The sequence below is a fragment of the Pristiophorus japonicus genome, chromosome 6 (assembly GCF_044704955.1).
Source record: "Pristiophorus japonicus isolate sPriJap1 chromosome 6, sPriJap1.hap1, whole genome shotgun sequence".
Classification (NCBI taxonomy): Eukaryota; Metazoa; Chordata; class Chondrichthyes; family Pristiophoridae; genus Pristiophorus; species Pristiophorus japonicus.
In genome coordinates, this window is record NC_091982.1 from 140,702,831 (window position 1) to 140,727,478 (window position 24,648).

At 42.6% G+C, this 24,648-nt stretch overlaps 1 protein-coding gene across 1 annotated transcript in view; it reads right to left on the reverse strand.

Moving 5' to 3' along the window:
• ryk (receptor like tyrosine kinase) overlaps positions 1-24,648 on the reverse strand; it is a 316,752-nt gene that overhangs the window by 102,036 nt on the left and 190,068 nt on the right. Inside the window, exon 10 of the mRNA XM_070884019.1 lies at positions 8,254-8,323. Coding sequence (XP_070740120.1) covers positions 8,254-8,323 — 70 coding nt within the window. The remainder of the gene's footprint in view (positions 1-8,253; positions 8,324-24,648) is intronic.

Sequence of the window (24,648 nt, forward strand, 5' to 3'; positions counted from 1 at the left end):
TATTGTGTACAGTTTTGGTCTCCTAACTTGAGGAAGGACATTCTTGCTATTGAGGGAGTGCAGCGAAGATTCACCAGACTGATTCCCGGGATGGCGGGACTGACCTATCAAGAAAGACTGGATCAACTAGGCTTGTATTCACTGGAGTTCAGAAGAATGAGAGGGGACCTCATAGAAACGTTTAAAATTCTGACGGGTTTAGACAGGTTAGATGCAGGAAGAATGTTCCCAATGTTGGGGAAGTCCAGAACCAGGGGTCACAGTCTGAGGATAAGGGGTAAGCCATTTAGGACCGAGATGAGGAGAAACTTCTTCACCCAGAGAGTGGTGAACCTGTGGAATTCTCTACCACAGAAAGTAGTTGAGGCCAATTCACTAAATATATTCAAAAGGGAGTTAGATGAAGTCCTTACTACTCGGGGGATCAAGGGGTATGGCGAGAAAGCAGGAAGGGGGTACTGAAGTTTCATGTTCAGCCATGAACTCATTGAATGGCGGTGCAGGCTAGAAGGGCTGAATGGCCTGCTCCTGCACCTATTTTCTATGTTTCTATGTTTCTAAATCGCTGCAAAAATATAAAAAAATAAAAACTTTAATTTATCTTTTTTTCAAACTTACCGCTGCTGGCAAGTGCTGGACCGCCGTGTTTTCTGGCGGCCTTCTGGGCGCGGCGTACGTGCCGAAACTCAGACAGTAACGCAAATTGAGTCGTTACATCCCAGTGCAGCTCTCCCCAGCAGTGCTTCCAAGCGCTGCCGCAAAAACTGAGCCGAGGATCGTGACGGGGCGAAAAACAGCTGAGTGCCCGGTTTTTCGCCGCGGAGGGTCAAAACCCGGCGAAATCCCAGTCGCAAACTATCCGAAAAATCCAGCCGATCGTCTCTAAGATTGAGACCATCTGTTCAGCTGCCTCTGTCACTTCCCTTCCTTTCCCTAGCCCACCGGGACAAACTTCCTCAAAGGTTCCCCCACCCTTGCCCTTAACTCACATCTTCCTCCAGTTTCTCTCCGATCTCACCTCATGACCTCTCCGAGCTCACTTCTCGTTCCCTCGACCCTATTCCCACCAAATAGTAGACCACCCAACTCCTTTTCTGGCTCCCATGTTAGTTGACATTGTTAACTGTTCTCTCTCCTCAGGTACTGTCCCCCTCTCCTTCAAATCTGCCATCATCACCCCTCTCCTCAAAAAAAAACCCTTGACCCCTCCATCCTCCATTTCCTCTCCAAAGTCCTTGAATGTGTTGTTGCCTCCCAAATCCATGCCCATCTTTCCTGCAACTCCATGTTTGAATCCCTCCAATCAGGTTTCCGCCCCTGCCACAGGACCAAAACAGCGCTCATCAAAATCATAAATTACATCCTTTGTGACTGTGAAAAAGGTAAACGATCCCTCCTCGTCCTTCTTAACTTGTCTGCAGCCTTTGACACGGTTGACCACTCCATCATTCTCCAACACCTCTCCACCATCGTCCAGCTGGGTGGGACTGCACTCGCCTGGTTCCATTCTTAACTATCTAATCATAGCCAGAGAATCACCAGCAATGGCTTCTCTTCCCGCTCCCGCATCGTTACCTCTGGTGACCCCCAAGGATCTATCCTTGGCCCCTCCTATTTCTCATCGATATGGTGCCACTTGGCAAAATCATTCGAAAACACAGCGTCAGTTTCCACATGTACGCTGATAACACCCAGCTCTATCTCACCACCACTTGTCCAACATCCAGTTGTGGATGAGCAGAAATTTTCTCCAATTAAATATCGGGAAGACCGAAGCCATTGTTTTCGATCCCCACCACAAATTCCGTTCACGAGCCACCGACTTGAACATCTGTGTGAGGCTGAACCACAATGTTTGCAACCTTGGTGCCATATTTGATCCTGAATGAGCTTTCGACCACATACCCATGGTAGAACTAAGACCGCCTATTTCCACCTCTGTAACATCACCCTTTTCTGCCCTGCCTCAGATCATCCGCTGCTGAAGTCCTCATCTATGCCTTTGTTACCTCGAGGCTTGACTATTCTAATGCACTCCTGGCTGTTCAACCACATTCTACCCTACATAAACTTGAGGCCATCCAAAACTCGGCTGCCCATGTCCTAATTTGCACCAAGTCAACAAAAACAACAACTGCATTTATATACATCTTTAACGCAGTGAAATGTCCCAAAGGTGCTTCACAAGACTATTATGAGACAACAAATTTGACACCGAGCCACATAAGGTTCCCGGCTCCCGGCTCACGAATGCCTCAATTTCAAAATTCACACCCTTATTTTCAAATCCTTCCATGGGCTCGCCCCTCCCCATCTCTGTAATGTCCTCCAGCCCCACAACCCCTCTAATTCCTCTACTTCTGCCTTCTTAAGCATCCCTGACTATAATCCGCTCAACCACTGATGCCATGCCTTCTGCTGCCTCAGCTACTTTGATTTTTGCACCAACAATGCAATGAGCCTGCAAATGAAAATCGCCTACAGCAGTGAAAACCCATGTAAAATAGTCATTTAAGACTTCTGACATACCCGGCAGTCCATTCAAATCTGTCAATGGCCCTATGCGGTCTTCAATGACCCTCTGACATCTGACATAGCTAAAGTTTTTACCATTGCTACCAATTATCCACAAACTTAGTATTATCACTGCTAGCGAACAAAGTTCACTACTAGCAGCAGGGTTAGTAGTTCGTTATCACCGCATTGCATCAAGTTTTGGAAGTGGATATAGGCAAAGGGACAGAAAACAATTAACTGCTTAAAATGAGACGGCTGACTGGCCACAGACTGCTGTTGCCATTAACTTGAAAACGTTCTGTTCAATTACAGTGCACTGCATTACACAGAAGATTAAATCAGAATATTTTGCCTCCCTTCATCAGAACAACTTGCATTTATATAGTGCCTTTAATGTAGTAAACCGTTCCAAGGCACTTCACAGGAGCTATTATCAAACAAAATTTGACACCGAGCCATACCAGGAGATAATAGGACAGGTGACCAAAAGCTTTCATGAGCATCTTAAAAGAAGAGAGAGCTAGAAAGGTAAAGATGTTTAGGGAGGGGATTCCAGAGCTTAGAGTGCCTAGGCAGCTGAAGGCATAGCTGAAAAGTGATGGAGCGATGAAAATCAGGGATGGGCAAGAGGCCAGAATTGGAGGTATGCAGAGATCTCAGAGGATTGTAGGGCTGGAAGAAGTTACACAGATAGGGAGGGGTGAGATCATGGATGGATTTAGAAACAAGGATGACAATTTTTAAATTGTGGTGTGCTGCACCGAAAGCTAATGTAAGTCACTGTGCACAGGGGATTATGGGGGAACGGGACTTGGTGCAAGTTGGGATATAAGCAGCAGAGTTGTGGAGGAGCTCAAAGTTACGGAGGGTGCAAGGTGGGAGACCGGCCAGGACAGCATTGGAATAGTCGGATCTAGAAGTAACAAAAGCATGGTTGAGAGTTTCAGCAGATGATGAGCTGAGGCAGGAGCGGAGACGGGCGATGTTACAGAGGTGGAAGTGGGAGAGTACATGGGGTCAGAAGCTCAGCTCATGGTCAAATAGTTGTGTACAGTTCCAGACAGTGGCCAGGGAGAGGGATGGAGTTAATGACTAGGGAACACAGTTTGTGGTGGGAGACCAAAAACAATGGATTTCGTTTTACCAATATTTAATTAGAGGAAATTTCTGCTCATCCAATACTGAATGTCAGACAAGCAGCATGACAAATCAAAGGCAGTTGAGGGCCCGAGCTAGAGCTGGGTATCGTCAGTGTACATGTGGAGCCTGACGCTATGTTTTCAAATGATGTCACGAAGAGGCAGTATATATGTATTCGAAATAGGAGGTGGCTGATAGATCCTTGGGGGGGTCCCCAGAGGTAACAGTGTGGGAGCAGGAAGAGAAGCCATTGAAGGTGATTCTCTGGTTACAAGAACAGTGAAAAGGTTGCATCTTCAGCACTATCCTGAGTTTTGGGACAAAATTGCCTCTTTCGATAAAGCCTCTGGCCGCCAGAAAGTGGCAGCCACGAGGCACGCTGACTCTCCGTGGAGGGTCCGCCATTTTAGAAATTGCCCTTCCTCAGTAGCGGAGCGGTGTCCGGGACCGCTCTGGCCGTTTTCCCGCCGCGGCATGCACGCGCCATCCCTTTATCATCTGGCAGGGACCCCCGTGGGATCGGCCCTGCCACCGGCCGGCGCCCCCGATAGCTTTTGCTGAATTTCTCCAGTATCTCTGCCCATGGACTGGGGCAGAGAAAAACTTTATAAAAAAAAACATAGGTGCGCCTGGGGGCAATTTCTATCCTTCTGTATCTTGCCAGTAGAAACTATCGTGAAGTGTCATTTGCGAGAATGCAAAGTGTACTGAACATTTGGTACTTCATTATCTAATCTTAGATAGATTATGACATCTGTCACAGAATTAAATTAAAGTAATAAAGCAATTATACAGACCTATTATTTGAGCAAATGTAATTTAACTCCTAAACAAAAATATAAAATAAAGGCGTGCAAAGTCCAAACTCAGCTCTTCAGCATGGAGTTTCAATTATTATGTACTTTGGATCTGAGCCATGAAATAATATATGCAACTCTTACTGGAGCAAGCTTTACACGATGACAGTCAGGCAGCACGTGATGTGGAGATGAGAAAGATTATTTTTAAAGCAATGTAGGCTTTTGGAACCTAATGAACAATGCCACAATCTATGCTGCAAATGTTTTATTACACTACATTCCAGGATTTTCACCAGCATTTTAGGATCACATTTCACAATTTGGATCCTTTTTCTGTGAAAAATGAAACCCCAAGCCCTCGCTTGTGATGCGAGAACAAGTGGTTCTGATAAAAGTGCAGTGGGCCATGAGTATCAGATATACCCAATACTTGTCCTGCAAAGAAAAACTGAAGTAAACAAAATCAAACTTCTTACACTGGTGGGGCTACAAATTTCTTTGGAGAATATAAGTACTGAAAGGGTGTGGTTTATTTCCTGGGCGTTTGAGGGAATGCCCTTCTCAAAAACAGTTTTATAATTGACACCATGGGCCCAAGTTTCCACAGGATAAAAAACGGGCGCCCCTCCGAGCTGAGCGCGTTTTTCGCGCCTAAAACGGCGCCAGAAAAAAAACACGCTATTCTCGAGCGCTTTGCAGCTCCTTGTCTGTTTGGCGCGGCGCCCAGGGGGCCGGAGCCTACACTCGCGCCGATTTTGTACGTGGGAGGGGGCGGGTACTATTTAAATTAGTTTTTTTCCTGCCGGCAACGCTGCGCGTGCGCATTGGAGCGTTCACGCACGCGCAGTGTGAAGGAAACATTGGCACTCGGCCATTTTTGTAGTTCTTTGTAGCTGTTTAATTTTTGAAAATTTTTTAATAAAAGCACATTGCCATCAGCACTGAGGCTACCCTTCTCACTGTCTCCTTCCCCTCCCTCCCCTCCACGGCAACAAACGACGGTTTCCTCCCCCTCCCTCCCCTCCACGGCGGCAACAAACCGCTGTCTCCTTCCCCTCCCTCCCCTCCACGACAACAAACCGCTGTCTCCTTCCCCTCCCTCCCCTCCGCGGCAACAAACCGCTGTCTCCTTCCCCTCCCTCCCCTCCGCGGCAACAAACCGCTGTCTCCTTCCCCTCCCTCCCCTCCACGACAACAAACCGCTGTCTCCTTCCCCTCCACGGCAACAAACCGCTGTCTCCTTCCCCTCCCTCCCCTCCACGGTGGCAACAAACCGCTGTCTCCTTCCCCTCCCTCCCCTCCGCGGCAACAAACGGCGGTTTCCTTCCCCTTCCCCCGCGGGAACGAACGATGGCTGAAGCACTTTCACACAGGTAGGAAGATGGTTTATTTAATCTTTTCTTTGCTTATAAATGTTTATTCAGGTTGGATTTATTTGTATAATATTTGTAGAAGTATAAATAAGGATTGATTGTAGAATTTAATGACTTCCCTTCCCTTCCCCCACCCTTCCCCCCCACCTCGTTCTGGACGCCTAATTTGTAACCTGCGCCTGATTTTTTAATGTGTAGAACAGGTTTTTTCAGTTCTACAAAAATCTTCACTTGCTCCATTCTACTTTAGTTTGGAGTACGTTTTCACTGTGGAAACTTTGAAATCAGGCGTCAGTGGCTGGACACGCCCCCTTTTGAAGAAAAAATTCTGTTCCAAAGTAGAACTGTTCTACCTCACTAGAACTGCAGAAAAAAAAATGTGGAGAATTGCGATTTCTAAGATAGTCCGTTCTCCACCAATTGCTCCTAAAAATCAGGCGCAAATCATGTGGAAACTTGGGCCCCATATGTGGTGCATTTTCCAGCATTATGGACTTTGGAATACTGAAAGCATTTCAGCCACTGAAGCCAAAACAATTTCTTGTGGAAGGGTTACTGATATTTTAAACATTAAAACCAAGCAGTTGTTACAAGTGACACTTGATTTTCATACCATCAGAATGCAGTGAATGCAGGTCGAGTCTCAAGTCTACTGAAACCCCTAGGTCTCTCTTATCTTTACTTTTAGCGATTTCGATGTGAGTCACTGCGTCCTTACATCATCCGCTGTCTTATGTGCGATACTTTACACTTGTTCACATTACATTTCATCTGCCATTGTTCTGCCCATTTACACATTTTGTCCAGTTCATGCTGCAATTCTTGGCCCGCATCATATTCAATAATTCTTCCTAGTTTGGCATCATCTGCAAATTTGACCAATTTGCATTAGGCTTCTGAATCCAAGTAGTTAACATAAATTAAAGATAGTAAAGGTTCCAACATTAATCTCTGTGGCACTCCACTGAAGACTTTCTTTCCCAATTCAACATAACGCCTCTAACGAGCTACTATTGCAGTCCATAGGTGGAGAACAACATTGTACATTAATGATTTAGACGAGGGGATTAAATGTAGTATCTCCAAATTTGCGGATGACACTAAGTTGGGTGGCAGTGTGAGCTGCGAGGAGGATGCTATGAGGCTACAGAGTGACTTGGATAGGTTAGGTGAGTGGGCAAATGCGTGGCAGATGAAGTATAATGTGGATAAATGTGAGGTTATCCACTTTGGTGGTAAAAACAGAGAGACAGACTATTATCTGAATGGTGACAGATTAGGAAAAGGGAAGGTGCAACGAGACCTGGGTGTCATGGTACATCAGTCATTGAAGGTTGGCATGCAGGTACAGCAGGCGGTTAAGAAAGCAAATGGCATGTTGGCCTTCATAGCGAGGGGATTTGAGTACAGGGGCAGGGAGGTGTTGCTACAATTGTACAGGGCCTTGGTGAGGCCACACCTGGAGTATTGTGCACAGTTTTGGTCTCCTAACTTGAGGAAGGACATACTTGCTATTGAGGGAGTGCAGCGAAGATTCACCAGACTGATTCCCGGGATGGTGGGACTGACCTATCAAGAAAGACTGGATCAACTGGGCTTGTATTCACTGGAGTTCAGAAGAGTGAGAGGGGACCTCATAGAAACGTTTAAAATTCTGACGGGTTTGGACAGGTTGGATGCAGGAAGAATGTTCCCAATGTTGGGGAAGTCCAGAACCAGGGGTCACAGTCTAAGGATAAGGGGTAAACCATTTAGGACCGAGATAAGGAGAAACTTCTTCACCCAGAGAGTGGTGAACCTGTGGAATTCTCTACCACAGGAAGTAGTTGAGGCCAATTCACTAAATATATTCAAAAGGGAGTTAGATGAAGTCCTTACTACTCGGGGGATCAAGGGGTATGGCGTGAAAGCAGGAAGTGGGTACTGAAGTTTCATGTTCAGCCATGAACTCATTGAATGGCGGTGCAGGCTAGAAGGGCTGAATGGCCTGCTCCTGCACCTATTTTCTATGTTTCTATGTTTCTATGACCCTGCCTTCATGTGCCTGAACACTCCCTCAGAACAGCAGCTGCATTTGGCAACTTCTTATCCTGAGATTACCAATAACTCCAGGGATTTATTATTTTTAACTGCAAACTATTGGTGATTAGAATATTAATTTTGTTGTAAATAAAGCCTATTTATTTAGAAACAAAAAAAAGCATGGCTTGTGGGTGTAACAAAAATACTTAATACCTTCCTAGCTTATGCAAAGAAAAATATTTCACAACTTTAAGTAGAATAGATAGATGTGAATTTATATATAAATCAGATTTGATCAATAAAACCCATTTGCCGTTCTCGTATATCTTCCGAAATTCCATCAGAAACCTACAAAATGCAGCTCGATAATCATTCACCTATTCTCGTGTCTGTGCACTTACCTGTGATGGAGTCCACGCAACTTGCAGCTCTCGGTCAACATCATAGTCACTTGGACCTCGGAGGCATGATCTACAAAGGGAAGCAAACAAAACTGAAATAAATTCCAGCTCCTTCACACAGCCTCTGGCTGAGCAAAAAATTGTTACCACCTTTCCATTAAACAAAAGGTAATATCTCCATCTTTTAAAGCTATACATTTGTGTATGTATAGCTAATGGCACTGTACATTGTTGTACTGGGGAAGAGTCAACAAACAAGTATGCAGCAAGCAGCTATTTTGAGGGACATGGTAAAGCCCAAGGCTTCAGGAAATGGCAAAGAGCTCATCACTGATACACAAGCATTGCCTGCACCATTCCTAGTAGACTGCAGAAAAGTAGGCATCAATGACTCCTGTTTTCCAGTTTCCAGGATAAAGCCTGTCCAATAATCAAAAATATTAATTTTGAATAATGATTCCAGGTGAACTCTTGTATTTGGGGTGTAAAATAGTAGCATTAGATTTTGTTTCTCCCTAGAATATAAAAAAAAATTACGAGCCTAAATTGCATTATCCTCTAGAAAATAAGTGTTTACTAAATAAGCTGTTTGTCCACAACAGCTGGTGCAAGTCACCAAATAATTCTGATATTATTCAAGTGTCTCTACATTCTAGCATAGAAGGCTTCAGAAAGAAAAATTGACTGAATTCAATTCAGACGTTGCATAATTGACATTTCTCTCTCTTCTGTAATCATTTGGCAGGTAGGGAAAGCAGTATACCAATCATATCCCCCAAATCATAGACACATTTCATTATCATACTCGTAAGCTATATTTTTTTCCTATTTAAAATAGGAAACAATTTCAACCTTTTTAAAACATTACAGACAGACTTCGTTTTGGAATATTGAGAACAATATCATTTCTTACCTACAAATGGTAATAGAGAAGTCTAACTCCTGAGTTGGTATAATTGAAAGCTATTATACAGTCACAATCACTCATTACTGTGCTTTCTGACCTACATTGGCTCCCGGTTAAACACCTCGATTTCAAAATTCTCATCCTTGTTTACAAATCACTCCATGGCCTCACCCCTCCCTATCTCTAATCTTTTTCAGCCTCACAACCCCACAAAATGTCTGCGCTCCTCAAATTCTGCCCTCTTGAACATCCCTCATTATAACTGCTTAACCATCAGTGACCGTGCCTTCAGCTGTTTGGGTCCTAAGCTCTGGAACTCTCTCCGCCTCTCTTTCCTCCTTTAAGACACTCTTTAAAACCTACCTCTTTAACCATCTGCCTTAATTTCTTCTTGTGTGGCTCGGTGTCAAATTTATCTGTTTTGTTTTGTAACACTGCTGTGAAGCGCCTTGGGACGTTTCATTACGTTAAAGGCGCTATATAATTAAAAGTTGCTGTTGTAATTGTTGCTAGATCCCCTGTTGAGTTCCTCATGGGTATTCTGGGACAAAGAATGCAACTTTTTATGTTTATCATGGTTGCTGCAACCTAAATGCTCAATGCTGTAGTACAGGGAATACAGGGGAAGTGGAAGGAGGTGGGGGTGGGGGAGATTGGAAAGAATGAGGACAGGGAGAAAATAAAAGGTCACACTCCATGCCCCTCAGTGCGATGAGAGGGTTTCACTCATCAAGTTTTCAGTCATCAACCCAAGTGCCTACCATTTGATCTGCTTGTCTGAGCCAAGACCTCAGCTTGTAAATGGTATATTACTTCATCTATCATGGCTTTCAGGAGCCATTTTAACTCAAAGGTATGCAATACTTCAAATTGTGATTAATGACCCTACATTGTGTAATAACACTCCAAATCACCATGATATCCAGTCGGCTTTCAGACTGCTGGCTTATTGCTAAGAAAAAAAATGATTAATTTAGCCTCAGAAATTATAAATTAAGAAATTCAGCTCAGGTAACACTGAGAAAAATCCACTGTTACAGCCGTTTACATATGTCCTTTGCAGTTTCTCATTGGTAGCTACTCTGCTTGCTTTTGATGCAGACGTTCCATTCATCCTCAGCTCTGATTTATTAATGATTAATGAATACAAGACAGGATACATAAGATAGTAGGCATGATGTGCTGGGTAAATGCACGGCGCTGAGAAACACTGGGAGGAGCTATGGGATACTGGGCTTTGGTAGCATTGGCAGAACAGTTGTGGTTTTGCAACACTATGGAGGGGGAACCTGTGTCATGGTAAAACTGGAGGGTGAAATGTGTGGTCTAACAGCATTGGCAGGGGGTTCAATGTAGAACAAAATTTACAACAGATCTTTCCAGAAACCAGTCCTGATAATTTGGTTGTTTTTGATTGCAAAAATGGAATTATTAGATCATTTGAATAACTTGATTTTGATTAAGAGGACACACCCAACAACACACAATACCTACATTGTTAGTCGCGTCATAAATTCCTTCCCAAAACATTCAGAATTTTAGATAAGTGGAAAGACCTCCTTTTAGCCGCCAGGTTTCCTGAGGCCGAGAAAACTCAGATGGCCATGCTTACATTTAAAATATTGGTTAAATATGAGGCACGCAGTCTCATTATATTTAAATTGTTAACCCGCCTCCTGGGAGCGAGTTGGTTGCCTGCGCCCCATCCCTCCTCCATTAAAACCGGAAATGGGCGGGTTGCAGTCAGAATTCAGATTTTTAACATTTTCACATCCCACCCAATCCAAACCCGCCTATTTTTGGAGGCTAAAACTCCCATTAGCTCTGTTTCTCTCTCTCTCTCTCTCTCTCTCTCTCTCTCTCTCTCCACAGATGCTGCTTGACTAAGAACATAAGAAATAGGAGCAGGAGTACACAATTCAGTACGTCGAGCCTTTATGAACCAAGAGCTGGAAAGTGGGATTAGGTTGGATGGTTTTTTGTTGGCCGGCGCGACACAATGGGCCGAAATAGCTTCCTTTCGTGCTATAAATTTCTATGATTCTATAGTTCTCCACAATTCAATAAGATCATGACTGATCTTCTACCTCAACACCACTTTTCTGCCCCATCACCTTAATATCCAAAAGTCTACCGATCTCTGACATGAATATACTCAATGACTGAGCATTCACAGCTCTATGAGATAGAGAATTGCAAAGATTCACAACCCTGATGAATACATTTCTCCTCATCTCAGTCCTAAATGGCCAACCTCATTCGGTCACTGTGACCCCTAGTTCTGGGCTCCCCAGTCAGAGGAAACTATTCTGTCAAGCCCCTTAAGAATTTTATCTGTTTCAATTAGATCACCTTTCATTCTTCTGAACTCACGAGAATATAGGCCTCGTCTACTCAATATCTCCTTATAGGATAATCTCCTCATCCCAAGATATAGGCTAGTGAACCTTTCCCTCTAAGGAAAGTATATCCTTCCTTAGGTAAGGAGACCAAAACTGTACACAATACGCCAGGTGTGGTCTCACCAGGGCCCTATATAATTGCAGTAAGACTTCATTACTCATACTCAAATCCTAAAGGCTAATTTGCTTTCCTAATTGCTTGCTGTACCTGCATGTTAGCTTTCTGTGATGCATGTGCAAGGAAATCCAGGTCCCTCTGAATACTAATATTTTGGTTTCTCACCAGTCAAAAAAAAACTATTTTCTATTTTTCCTACCAAAGTGGATAACTTCACAATTTTCCCCGTTATATTCTATCTGCCATGTGCTTGCCTACTTAGTTAACCTGTCTATATCCCTTTGCAGTCCCTTTGTGTTCTCCTCACAGCTTACTTTCCCACCTAGCTTTGTATCATCAGCATTTTCCCTACTATTAATGGCTAACTAGCTTATAGTTTCTGGTTTTCTCTCTTTCTTGAATAGCGGAATTACGTTTGCTACCTTCCAATCTGCGGGAGCCATTCTAAAATGGGAATTCTGGAAGATCAAAACCAATGCATCCACTATCTCTGCAGCCACCTCTTTTAAAACCCTAAGATGTCGGCCATCAGGTCCAGACAATTTGTCAGCTTTTAGTCCCATTAATTTGTCCAGTACTATTTCTTTACCAATACTAATTTTTTTTTAAAAAAGGCCCTTGGTTCCCCACTATATCCATAATTTTTTTTGTGTCTTCTGTCGTGAAAACATAGTATTCATTTAATGTCTCTACCATTTCCTTATTTCCCATTATAATTTCTCCTGTCTCTGCCTCGAAGAAACCCATCTTTACTTTAGTAATCTCTTTCTTTTTACAAAGCTATAGAAGCGTTTACAATCTATTTTTATGTCTCTTGCTAGTTTACTCTCATTCTATTTTCTCTCTCTATCAACTTCTTGGTCATCCTTTGCTGAATTTTAAGTATCTCTCAATCCTAAGGCTTACTACAAATGTTAACAACGTTATAATCCTTTAATCTAATATGATCTTGTTAGTCATGATTGGACCATTTTTCCATTCGGGGGTGGGGGGAAGAAAGGGATTATTCCTTGAGAATGTATATTCATTGTGAATTATGAATTATTTGTTTAAATATTCAACGCTACTTATCCACCCTCATATCTTTTAATCTAGTTCCCCAATTTACCTTAGCCAACTCGCTCCGCATACCAGATCAGATGCAAGACCCGACTTTCGTACTTAACTTAAATCACTCTCAAATTCTGTATAAAATTCTATCATATTATGAGCACTTTTCCCTTAGCCAACTCGCTCCGCATACTTACGTAGTTTGCTTTGTTCAGATGCAAGGCCCTACTTTCGTACTTAACTTAAATCACTCTCAAATTCAATATATTATATAATGACCACCTTTCCCCCAGAGGCTCCTCTACTACAAGGTTATTAATTAACCCTGTCTCATTGCCCAATACTATATCTAAAATAGCCTGTTCCCTAGTTGGTTCCTTAACATACCGATGTAGAAAACTATCTTGAATGCATTCCATGAACCAGTCCTCCACACTATTACTGCAAATGTGGTTTGCCCAGTCTATATAAAGATTAAAGCGCCCCCCATTACTGTAATACTGTAAGATGCACCTCTAATTTCCTGATTTATACTCTGTACAGCAACTACGGTTAAGGGGGCCTATAAACTATTTCCACCAGTGTTTTCTGCCCCATGTAATTTCTCAGCTCCACCTAAACTGATTCTGCACGTTGATTTTCTGAGCCAAGATCCTTCCTCTCTACTGTCTTTTTCGCACCCTTTATCAGGGCTATCCCCACCCCCACCTTTTTCATTTTGCCTATCTCTTCTACAATTAAAGTATCCTGGAATATTCAGTTCCCAACCTTGGCCATCTGCAACCACATCTCCATAATGGCTATTAGATCAAACCCATTTATTTTTATCTGTGCTATTAATTCATCTAGTTTGTTGTGAATGCTTTGTGCATTTAAATAGACTGCTCCTTTACATTTAGCTTTTTCTTTATTTTTTTCCTGATGTCACCTTAGTCACTAATGCCCTATTACCTTTGTTAAGCTCTCTGTCTCTTCATGACCCACACTGTTTAATTTTATCCGAATGGCTATTCTGCTCTACAGCCTTGACTTTTCTCTTGCTGCTTTTGGATTTACCTTTACATGAATCCTTCCACCATCCCACCTCTTCATTAGTTTGACATCAATGGGAATCAGGAGTAAAAATCTCCACTGACTGAACTCATACCTAGCATAAAGGAAGATGGTTGTGGTTGGTACAATCAACCCAGCCCCAGGACATCACTGCAACCATCTTCAGCTACTTCATCAATGACCTTCCCTCCATCATAGTGTCAGAAGTGGGGATGGTCGCTGATGATAGCAGTGTTCACTTCCATTTGCAACTCCTCACATAATGAAGCAGCTCGTGCACCATGCAGCAAGACCTGGGCAACATTCAGGCTTGAGCTGATGAGTAGCAAATAACATTCGTGCCACACAGGTGCCAGGCAATGAGTATTTCAAACAAGAGAGAGTCTAATCACTGCCCCTTGACAATTAATGGGATTATCATCGCTGAATCACCATCATCACATCCTGGGGGTCACCATTGACCAGAAATTTAACTGGACCAGTCACATAAATACTGTGGCTACAAGAGCAGGTCAGAAGCTGGATATTCTGCGGCGAGTGACTCACCTCCTGACTCCCCAAAGCCTTTCCACCATCGACAAGGCACAAGTCAGGAGTGTTGGAATACTTTCCACTTGCCTGGATGAGTGCAGCTCTAACAATATTGAAGAAGCTCAGCACCATCAAGGACAAAGCAGCCCGCTTGATTGGCTCCCATCCACCACCTTAAACATTCACTTCCTCCACCATCAGCGCACCGTGGCTGTAGTGTGTATCATCTACAAGGTCCATCTCTGCGACGCGCCAAGATTTCTTCGACAACACCTCTCAAACCCGCAACCTCTATCACATAGAAGGACAAGGGCAGCAGATACATGGGAACACCATCACCAAGTCACACACCATCCTGATTTGGAAATATAGCACTATTCCTTCATCGTCGCTGGGTCAAAATCCTGGAAATCCCTCCTTAACAGCACTGAGAGTACCTTCACCTCATGGACTGTAGCAATTCAAGAAGGCAGCTCACCAGCATCGTCTCGAGGGCAATTAGGGATGGGCAATAAATGCTGCCCTTGCCATAGACGCCCACATCCCATGAACGAATAAAAAAAAGCTCCATCTCATCACCTTAGAAATTAAATTTGCCAGGACACTGATCCCAGCCCTGTTTAAGTGGAGTTTGTGCCAAATGAATAGTTCCCTCTTTCCCCAGAACTGGTGCCAGAGCCCCCATGACTCGAAACTCCTGCCTTCCACACCACTCTTTCAGCCTTGCATTTAACCTAATCTATTTGTCCCGATGACAATGTGTGTGTGGGGCTCAGGTAACAATCCAGAGATTATTACCTGTGAGGTTCTGCTTATTAATTTGGACCCCAGCTCTTCAAAGTCCCTCAGCAGAATCTCATTCCTAGTTTTACCTATGTCGTGGTTCTTACATGGACCATGACAATTGGATCCTCCCCTTCCACATTCTTCTCCAGCTGCGAGGAGATGCCCTTAACCCTGGCAGCGGGCAGGCAACACAACCTTCGGAGCTCCCGGCCAACGCTGCAGAGAGCAGTATCAGTCCATAACACTACCACACTTCTTTTCACTTTTCCCACTTGAATGGCCTTCTCCAACACAGTGCCGTGGTCAGTTTGCTCATACATCCTGCAGACTTTGCTCTCATCCACACAGACAGCAAGAAACTCGTATCTGTTGGATAAAGGCAAAGGTTGAGGCTCCTCCAGCACTGTACCTGGGGTTCCCTCACCTGCCAGACTCGCAGTCACACCCTCCGGTCCCTGACCACTAATCAGACATGTACCAGTACCTAACCTAAGGGGTGTGACTACCTGCTGGATCAAAATGTCCAGGTAACGCTCCTTCTTCCTGATGCCCCGCAATATCTGCACTTCGGACTCCAACTCAACAACTCTGAGCAGAAGTTCCTCGAGATGCCGACATTTAATGCAGATGTGGTTGTGCGGGATCGCAAGGCTCTCCACAAACTCCCACATGCCGCAGTTGCACCACATCTCCTGCACTGCCATCGCTATCTAAACTTGTTTTATTTATTTAATTAATTAAAGTTTATGTATTTGATCAAGTCAGCTTATATTTTTTTAACTAATTACTTACTTAGTTTAAGTTATGGTAGAATAAACTGAATATTTACTGATAATTTATCCTCAGCACTCTTCCTTGTGCTGGGACATCACTTTGTGACTCCTTCCCCCCCACCCTCACACTCTTCCCCGACCAGCCATCATCATTGCCGCTTTTCTACATCCTCGGCCCTCCCTCAACCTCACCCATTTCTACCACCCTTTTGAGACCTGCTGAGCATTTCCCGCATTTTCTGTTTTTATTTCAAATTTTCAGCATCTGCAACATTTTGCTTTTGTCCCATTCTCTCTCGTTTCCCCTCCCCCTCTGTGCTAACTAATGTGCCCGTGCCCTTAAACCATCCTTACTCCGAAATCAAACCTACTTATGTCTCTGCTGTAGTGGAATGTTTGGCCAACTATAATTACGCAGCTCATAGTATCTGACAGAATAAGTGTTTGCTCATGCGGCATTCATCACCTGAACAAGTATTATTCACAAATGCCATTTGGATAATGATCTGAAGCTTTTATAACGTGGTATTTGCTGCCATTCCAAAATGTACAGCAATAAATCAGCCCCAAATATATCACAACCTTTGAAACAACAATCCTCTCATCACATACCATAAAGTTGCTGTGATCATTTGCATACTCGCACAGGTCACAAATATCTTTCCAGTGATGTGATTGGTGCATCAGATTTACAGCATAGCTCTCTAATGCAGAAACCATACAAAATATTCTCATAACCCACTTTCTGCATGGTTCAAAGAGATAATTTGACAAAATGGCTACTGCTTATGATTATTTATGGTTCACTGTGCATTTTGAAGTTGAATGGAAATTGAGAATAATGTACCCACTGTTAAAGGAGAGAACTGTGAAATCACATCTATTGCTAATTGTAGAGGGGAAAAATTCATCAGAGGGAACTTAATTAAGTGAAGTTAAAATCACGAGCAAGGCTGTGGAAGAAAGAATCTATGAATCTATGGCTTATGGAAAAGGGAAGGGTTAAATTCTGTTTTTGCTATGCTTAAAGAAATAATAGGACTAGAAAAATAGCCACGTTTTTTTAGCCTTGAAACTTAGAGATGCAATTAAATGACCATCTGGTATTAAAAGGGAGTCTCCTTTTATTCTGCTTATCAGACTGTGAACAGGGAGAAACTATGCAAGGATAGATAGTGTGTGTACCTCCCGAGACGACCTTTGTACTCGTGGGACTAATGAATAAGATTCCTTTTATATTTCTGTATTCAATTTCTGTATAAAGATAGGGACAATTTGCCTGTACGGCAGAGTTTTCTGCCTTGGTATGGTCCAAGCAGGCTCTCCGAGATATCTCGCTTTTTAAAATACAATTCTCTCGAAAGTGCAGTTCTGAAAGTCTCCGCCTGAGTTAATTTAAGCTAATATTTCCTCGACATAGGCTGAAAGTAAAAACAGAAAAGACACGTGTTGAATACAGGGAAACTGCTGAACTAGACATTCCGAGACTTAGCAAGGGTTGTGGCTGAGGTCAAAAGAACTCTCAAGAAGATAAATCAGCTTATCGCAGAAAAAAACTAGACAGTTGGGCTAGGTTGGAGACATTATTTAACGAAAAATAAACTCCAAGGTTAGGATAGGTGTCACATGGAGTGGTAGGAGGTAACGGGAAACAAAGGAGGAGTGAGAACATCCCAGCTGGTTGAGGGTAGATGGGCCAGGGGTGGGAGAGAAGGGGGAAGAGTTCAAACATGAAAATGATGCGGCACGTAAATAATCAGATAAAGGGCGCATAGGGGGATGCAACAAAACTTTAATTGTATTAACCAATGTAATCGTAGTAGATAGGCGAAAATTTGTGACACGTCAAGGAAACAACAAATGCAAGATTTCCGCGCGGAACTTCATGATTTTGTATATATTTTGACTGTAAAAGACAGTGACCCGACGATTGTTCAGTGAGAGCAGTGGAGGTGTGGGACTGGTGTGAGCCGTTTCTCCCTTGATCGATCGAGTGAAAATAACTCTTCTCTCCATATATAGACTTGTGTTGAATGTTATATTTAAATACTCAACAATATTTTTCAAATACACACTTTTAAAATTGTCTTTACTAATTTGCATTTTATGGTTATTTTGATGATGAAAAGGCAAGGTGCTCCTTATTCTCAATTTCCATTCAGCTTCAAAATGCAGGATGAACCCTAAATAACAAATGTTTTGTCATACATTTGTTATGAAGTACCTAAGTCTCTCAGGGAGAGACTTAGGATCGCTTGGGATGCAATGTTATTGCTAAATTTGTGCTACTTAAAGCAGCCTGATCTAACCTGATTCCAGCTTTTGGTACGCCATCTCAAACTATTAAGAGTTTGACACCATATGGATTATACCTCCAGTCAAGTCGGGTTTAAAAAATTCTCGGGTGTCCACTGGACCTTCGCAGCACAGTCTTTTAATAGTTTTCGAAAGAAGCGCTTGTTGCAGTCTTAAAATATTAAAAATGTAACTGCTGGAAACAAAACTCTGCACACATTTCTTTCTCCTGGCAGACTATGCCATTCTTAAACAGGCAACGGAACAGTGATGTTGCCAGCTGCAATTCATACACAGTTAATCTCAGAAGTATTGCAGTATAACTGCAGCCTTCAACACTACCCATTATTACGTTGCAGAATTGGCGACATTTAACAATGGGCCACTGCCATTAGGTTACTGCTGTACCTCCACGGCAACATGATTGAGAAATCTGAAAATAAAAGTACATATCCAGCAACATTTTTTTGGTTGTAACAGAATTATCATATTTGGGGATTTTTGACTGGCCATAGAAGGAGTTTGGTGTAATTTAAATTAAATTACTATTAAATTAAATGTAGCATACAATGAACGAAGTCCACAGAGTAGTCTAGTACTGGGGAATGTGGTTTTGAATTCAAACAAAGCATCTATCCATAAACATATAAACTATTTACAATCTATATTAACGACTTGGAAGAAGGGACTGAGTATAACTAAGCCAAGTTTGCTGACGATATAAGGATGGGAGGAAAAGCAATGTGTGAGGAGGACACAAAAAATCTGCAAAAGGACATAGACAGGCTAAGTGAGTGGGCAAAAATTTGACAGATGGAGTATAATGTCAGAAAGTGTGAGGTCATGCACTTTGGCAGAAAAAAAAATCAGAGTAAGTTATTATTTAAATGGAGAAAGACTGCAAAGTGCTGCAGTACAGCGGGACCTGGGGGGGTACTTGTGCATGAAACACAAAAGGATGGTATGCAAGTGATCAGGAAGGCCAATGGTATCTTGGCCTTTATTGCAAAGGGGATGGAGTATAAAAGCAGGGAAGTCTTGCTACAGCTATATAAGGTATTGGTGAGGCCACACCTGGAATACTGTTAGCTGTTTTGGTTTCCATATTTACAAAAGGATATACTTGTTTTGGAGGCAGTTCAGAGAAGGTTCATTAGGTTGATTCCGGGGATGAGGGGGTTGACTTATGAGGAAAGGTTGAGTAGGTTGGGCCTCTATTCATTGGAATTCAGAAGAATGAGAGGTGATCTTGACAAAGTGGATGCAGAGAGGATGTTTCCACTGATGGGGGAGACTAGAACTAGAGGGCATGATCTTCGAATAAGGGGCCGCCCATTTAAAACAGAAATGAGGAGAAATTTCTTCTCTCAGAGGCTGTGGAATTCGCAGCCTCAGAGAGCTGTGGAAGCTGGGACATTGAATAAATTTAAGACAGAAATAGAGTTTCATAAACGATAAGGGGTTATGGGGAGCGGGCAGGGAAGTGGAGCTGAGTCCATGATCAGATCAGCCATGATCTTATTGAATGGCGGAGCAGGCTCGGGGGGCCATATGGCCTGCTCCTATTTCTTATGTTCTTATGTTGGGTCTATTAAGGACTCAAAGGGAAAACTTCATGTAGAGGCAGAGAACATGGCTAAAGAATGAAATGAGCACTTTGTAACAGTTTTCACAAAGGGAGCGGATGATGTGAAGGTTACAATAAAAAGATTAGCATTACTGAATGGTGGTAAGTCACCTGGTGCAGATGGAATTCATCCTAAGTTGCTGAAAGAAGCAAAGGTACAAATAGCAGAGGCATTGGTCATAAATCTTTCAATCCTCATTGGATAAAGGAGTAGTACTAATAGACTGGAGGGTTGCTAACTTTATGCCACTAATCAAAAAAGGAGTAAGGTATAAACTAGGAAATGACAGGCTAGTCAGCCTAACATTGGTGATCGGAAAGTTATTGAAACCATCAGGGACAAAATAAACTTTAATCTCCAAAGGCATGGGTTAATCAAGGAGATCCTTGATTACATGAATTTGTTACAGACAAATCATGTCTAACTTGATTGAGTTCTTTGATGAGGTAACAGAGCAGGTTGATCAAGGTAATGCAGTAGATGATGTATATAGACTTTTGGAAGGCATTCGACAATGTACCACAAAGAAGATGGAAGCCCATGGAATTAAGGGGAAAGTGGTGCGATGGACACAAAATTGGCTCAGTGACAGGAAGCAAAGGGCGGTAGCGGATGGATGTTTTTCAAATGGAAGGTTGTTTACAGTGGTTTTCTCCAAGGATCAGTTTTGGGTCCATTACTCTTCAAATTTTATAAATGATCTAGATTCAGGAGTAGGGAGCAGCTTTTTAAAGTTTACAGATGTTACAAAAATTGACAAAGTAGAAGATCCTGATGAGAGTAGTTCTAGGAGGGTAGACAGGATTGTGAAATGGGCAGAAGCCTGGCAGCTGGAATTCATTGCAGAGAAATGTTTAGTGATGCACTTTGCAAGGACTAATATGGAAAACAGTATGCTATAAAAAGGCTTGATTTTGAAAAGTGTAGATGAGCAGAGAGACCTTGGTATCCATACACACAAATCCTTAAAGGTGGCATGACAAGTTGATAAGCTGGTTACAAAAGCACAGGAGTTTCTTGGGCTTATAAATAGAGTAGTAGAATATAAAAACAAAGATCACACTCGGATTTATAATCACTGGTTAGGATTCAGCTGGAGTATTGTGGACAATCCTGGGCACCATACTTCAGGAAAGATGTAAAAGCCTTAGAAAGGGTAGAGGAGATTTACCAGGATGTTACCAGGGACTTGAGTTATGAGGAGGGGTTGAAATAGTAAGGACTGTTTCCCTTGGAACAGAGAAAGTTAAGAGATGACCTAATAGAGGTTGTCAAGATGAGAGGTTTTGATAGAGTAGAGAGAGAAATATTATTCCTTCTGGTGAGTGGGTCAATAACTAGGGGGCATAGATTCAAAATCATTAGCAAAAGATTTAGAGGGGAGGCGAGGAGAAATATTTTCATTCAGTTGATGGGATCTGGAACGCTCGACCTGAAAAGGTGGTGCAAGCTGATTTCATAAACAATTTTAAAAGGAAGTTGGACAAGTGATTGATGAGGAACTTACAGGGTTGTTAACAAAAAGCGGGGATGTAGGACTAAGCATGGCTGCTCTTTCATAGAGCCAGCACAGGCCCGATGGGCCGAATGGCTTCCTTCTGTGCTGTAGTTTCTGATATTATTCTCCCAATCCATTGATCCCCAGACTGATTGCGAAGATCATAAGCAATTGTAACATCTGAGGCAGTTTCTATGATTCTATCCTGAACGATGCTTCTAGCATACCACTTCAACTTGTGACATGCAAGTCGTTTAGATGCTCCAGTGAAATGTCATACTTATTTCATTAAACAGGGGGTAGTAACAGGCAACATTTCCCAAGGTGGCAGTAGCCAGTGTAACTGCCAGCTCAACTGTTCAATCCCCAGACCCAGAGGGCCTCCTGTCCAGATAGGAAACAAAGGAACAAGTGGTCTGGTTCAGTATGGAAGATCTGGTAGTGACAGTGTCATAAGAACATAAGAAACAGGAGTAGGAATAGGCCATTTGGCCCTTTGGCCCTTTGAGCCTGCTCTGCCATTCAATATCATGGCTCGTCTTCTACCTCCACTCCAACTTCCTGCACTATCCCCATATCCCTTGATTCCATTAATATCCAAAAATCTAATGATCTCTCTCTTGAATATACTCCAACAACTAAGCCTCCACAGCCCTCTGGGGTACAGAATTCCAAAAATACACAACCCTTTGAGTGAAGAAATTTCTCCCCATCGAAGTACTAATAGCTCAATAAAAGTTTTGTTATTTTCTAGATTTTGAGGAATGCTTTGAAATATGTGATTTGTTTTAATCATTTGCTCTTCTTCTACTTATTATTTGTTAAATAAGGCAGCTTGTGGATTTGTATTTATTTATCAGTCCGCCTTTTGAAAGAAGTACTCGATAGCACACACAAAATTTTATATACGCTTCAAACAACAAGGGGTTTCATTCTTGGACACAATTATTTGTACTAATAAAATGGCCGCCATGTCTGATTGGCTCTCCATTATTACATGATCTATTGCTGATTGGTCCGCTTGGAGGATAAGCCACACCCTGGAGGATAAGCCACACCCTGAAGTTGTAAATGTGTAAATGTAATTTGATTCATTCTGACTTCTGAAGCCATCGAGGACAGATCTCGAACAACCCAGCAAAAGCCTCCCAAGTTCCAGCCGAAGTCCCTTACCCCAGCGCAAGTGCATCCCTCCCCCAGCTGAAGTCCATTATCCTAGCGCAAGTGCTGCCTCCTCCAGCCTATGTGCCTTACCTCAGCGCAAGTGTATGACCTTACTACCCACCACCCCCCCTCCGCCATAGATGGGGCATTGTGTGCGGATTGTTAACAGGTTTATTGGGTATGAAGTGAATAGTGACAGTGTTGTGACTTCTGGATTTCATCCACTCCAATGATGTTCCTTGTAACACACATACACCAAGCTTTCTGAGAAATGGGGTGTGGGCGTTGAGTTTCCTCTTTCCCCTCTAATCCCGCCCTCCTGTGTCTCTTTCTCTCTCCCCTTCCTTCTCTCCTCTTCGCCTCCATCCCACCCTCCCGTTCACATTATTGTATCACTAGATATTGGACAGTAAATGTAAGGGATGTGGGACCCGGTTACGAAAGGGAAGGTACAAACCTGGTCCTCAGGTCTTCCCTACACCTTCAGATCACTCTCATCACTCACTGCCAAGACTGAGAATCGGAACAAGCCATATGGAAAAGTGAAGGAACTAACCCATATTCTACAACAGTGCAGTACAACACACCTGTGAGCTATCAATGCTGAATAAAAGTAGAATATAATCAAAAATTTGTGTTCTAATCTGTCTGAATTCACAATATTTTAAAAAGGTACAGAAATTGTTTTATGAGATTAGACATAATTATGCTTTTAGTCCAATAAAAATCAAACAATTAGTCGGGGGTGGGGGGCAGGAGAAAGCGGGGAACGAGAGCGACCAAAAATGCAAGAGAAACAAAAGTAATTCAAAAGGTTGGGTCAGGGAACAGATAGTTATAGAACATACATATAAAACAGCTGTTAGTGAGTGGAACAATTAATAAAAAATAAATGAAAATGCCTGTACAGCAGTGCGCACAGCATCTGAAATAAAACAGGGTAACTGGAGGCAACAAGTTGTAGCGAGGAGCCAAAGGTAGTAGGGATAACTGAAAGATGGCTACATAAAGACCAAGACTGGCAGTTAAATATTTCAGGATCTACGTATTTAGAAAGGATAGGTAAGGAAGGGGGTGGGTTAGCTGTGCTAATTAGAGATAACAATGTCAGGAGAAAAAAGGGACATAACTGACATTAACAATTTACATGGATTGAGATAAAGGATAAGAAGGGTTCGGGTCATATTATTTCTACAAACCACCTAATAGTGGAAGGGAAATGGAGAAGAAATATGCAATCAAATCTATGAAATGAGTAAAATACAGGAATAATCATGGGAGATTTCAACTACCCATAAATAAACTGGCAAGAGGTAGGAAATGGGGAAAAGGGAATGGAATTTTCACAGGACTTTCTGACCCAGTAAGAGTGGAATCACTGCTGGATGTAGTGATGGGCAATGAACCAGAGCAGAATAGCGATCACACCATAATAAAGTTTAAAATAATGATCGAGAAAGACACATGTAGGACAAAGACCAAAGTAATAGATTGGAAAAAGTGCTAATTTTATGGGGATGAGAATGTAAACTGGAAAAAAAACAGCGGCAAACAAAGAGATAGAACAGTAGTGGGAAATATTTTTAAAAGTGATCGATAAGAGTTCAGGAGAAATAAAAAACTAACCAATAATGAAACACCATAGATGAATCAAGAGATAAAGGGTAAAATTGAAACTAAAGTAAAAAGGCACACACGAACGGCTAGACTTTCCATTTATATGGGCGATATTTCCAGCAATAGTGGTTGTCTCACTTTTCAGAACCGCCGGAATATCGCCCATTTAAAAAAATGCTAGTTTTGCTTTTTTAATTTGGGCGATAGCGGTAGCGATGTATTCAGTCGTGTAAGGCCAGCGTCCATAGCAACTCTGCGCATGTGCGTTTTTTTTTCAGTCAATTAACTTTTCCTGCGATTCGGGAGGTCAGGGGTCATCTGCGCATGCTCAGAAGACAAAGGGAGGGAGAGAGATAGCGCATTTTGTCTTTGGAGCCTGCTTGTGAAGGTTGTCTCACTCAAGGCTGTGATAATAATCTAATCAATCCAATATAACAACTATTTGGAAAAATGGAAATGGAAGATGAGGAATCCGCAGTCAGTGATATGGGCGAGGATAGTGATTTGGCAGAGGTTGGAGGGAAGAGGAGGGCGAAACGCTTCTCCGATGAGGCCAATGCAGCCCTGGTCCAC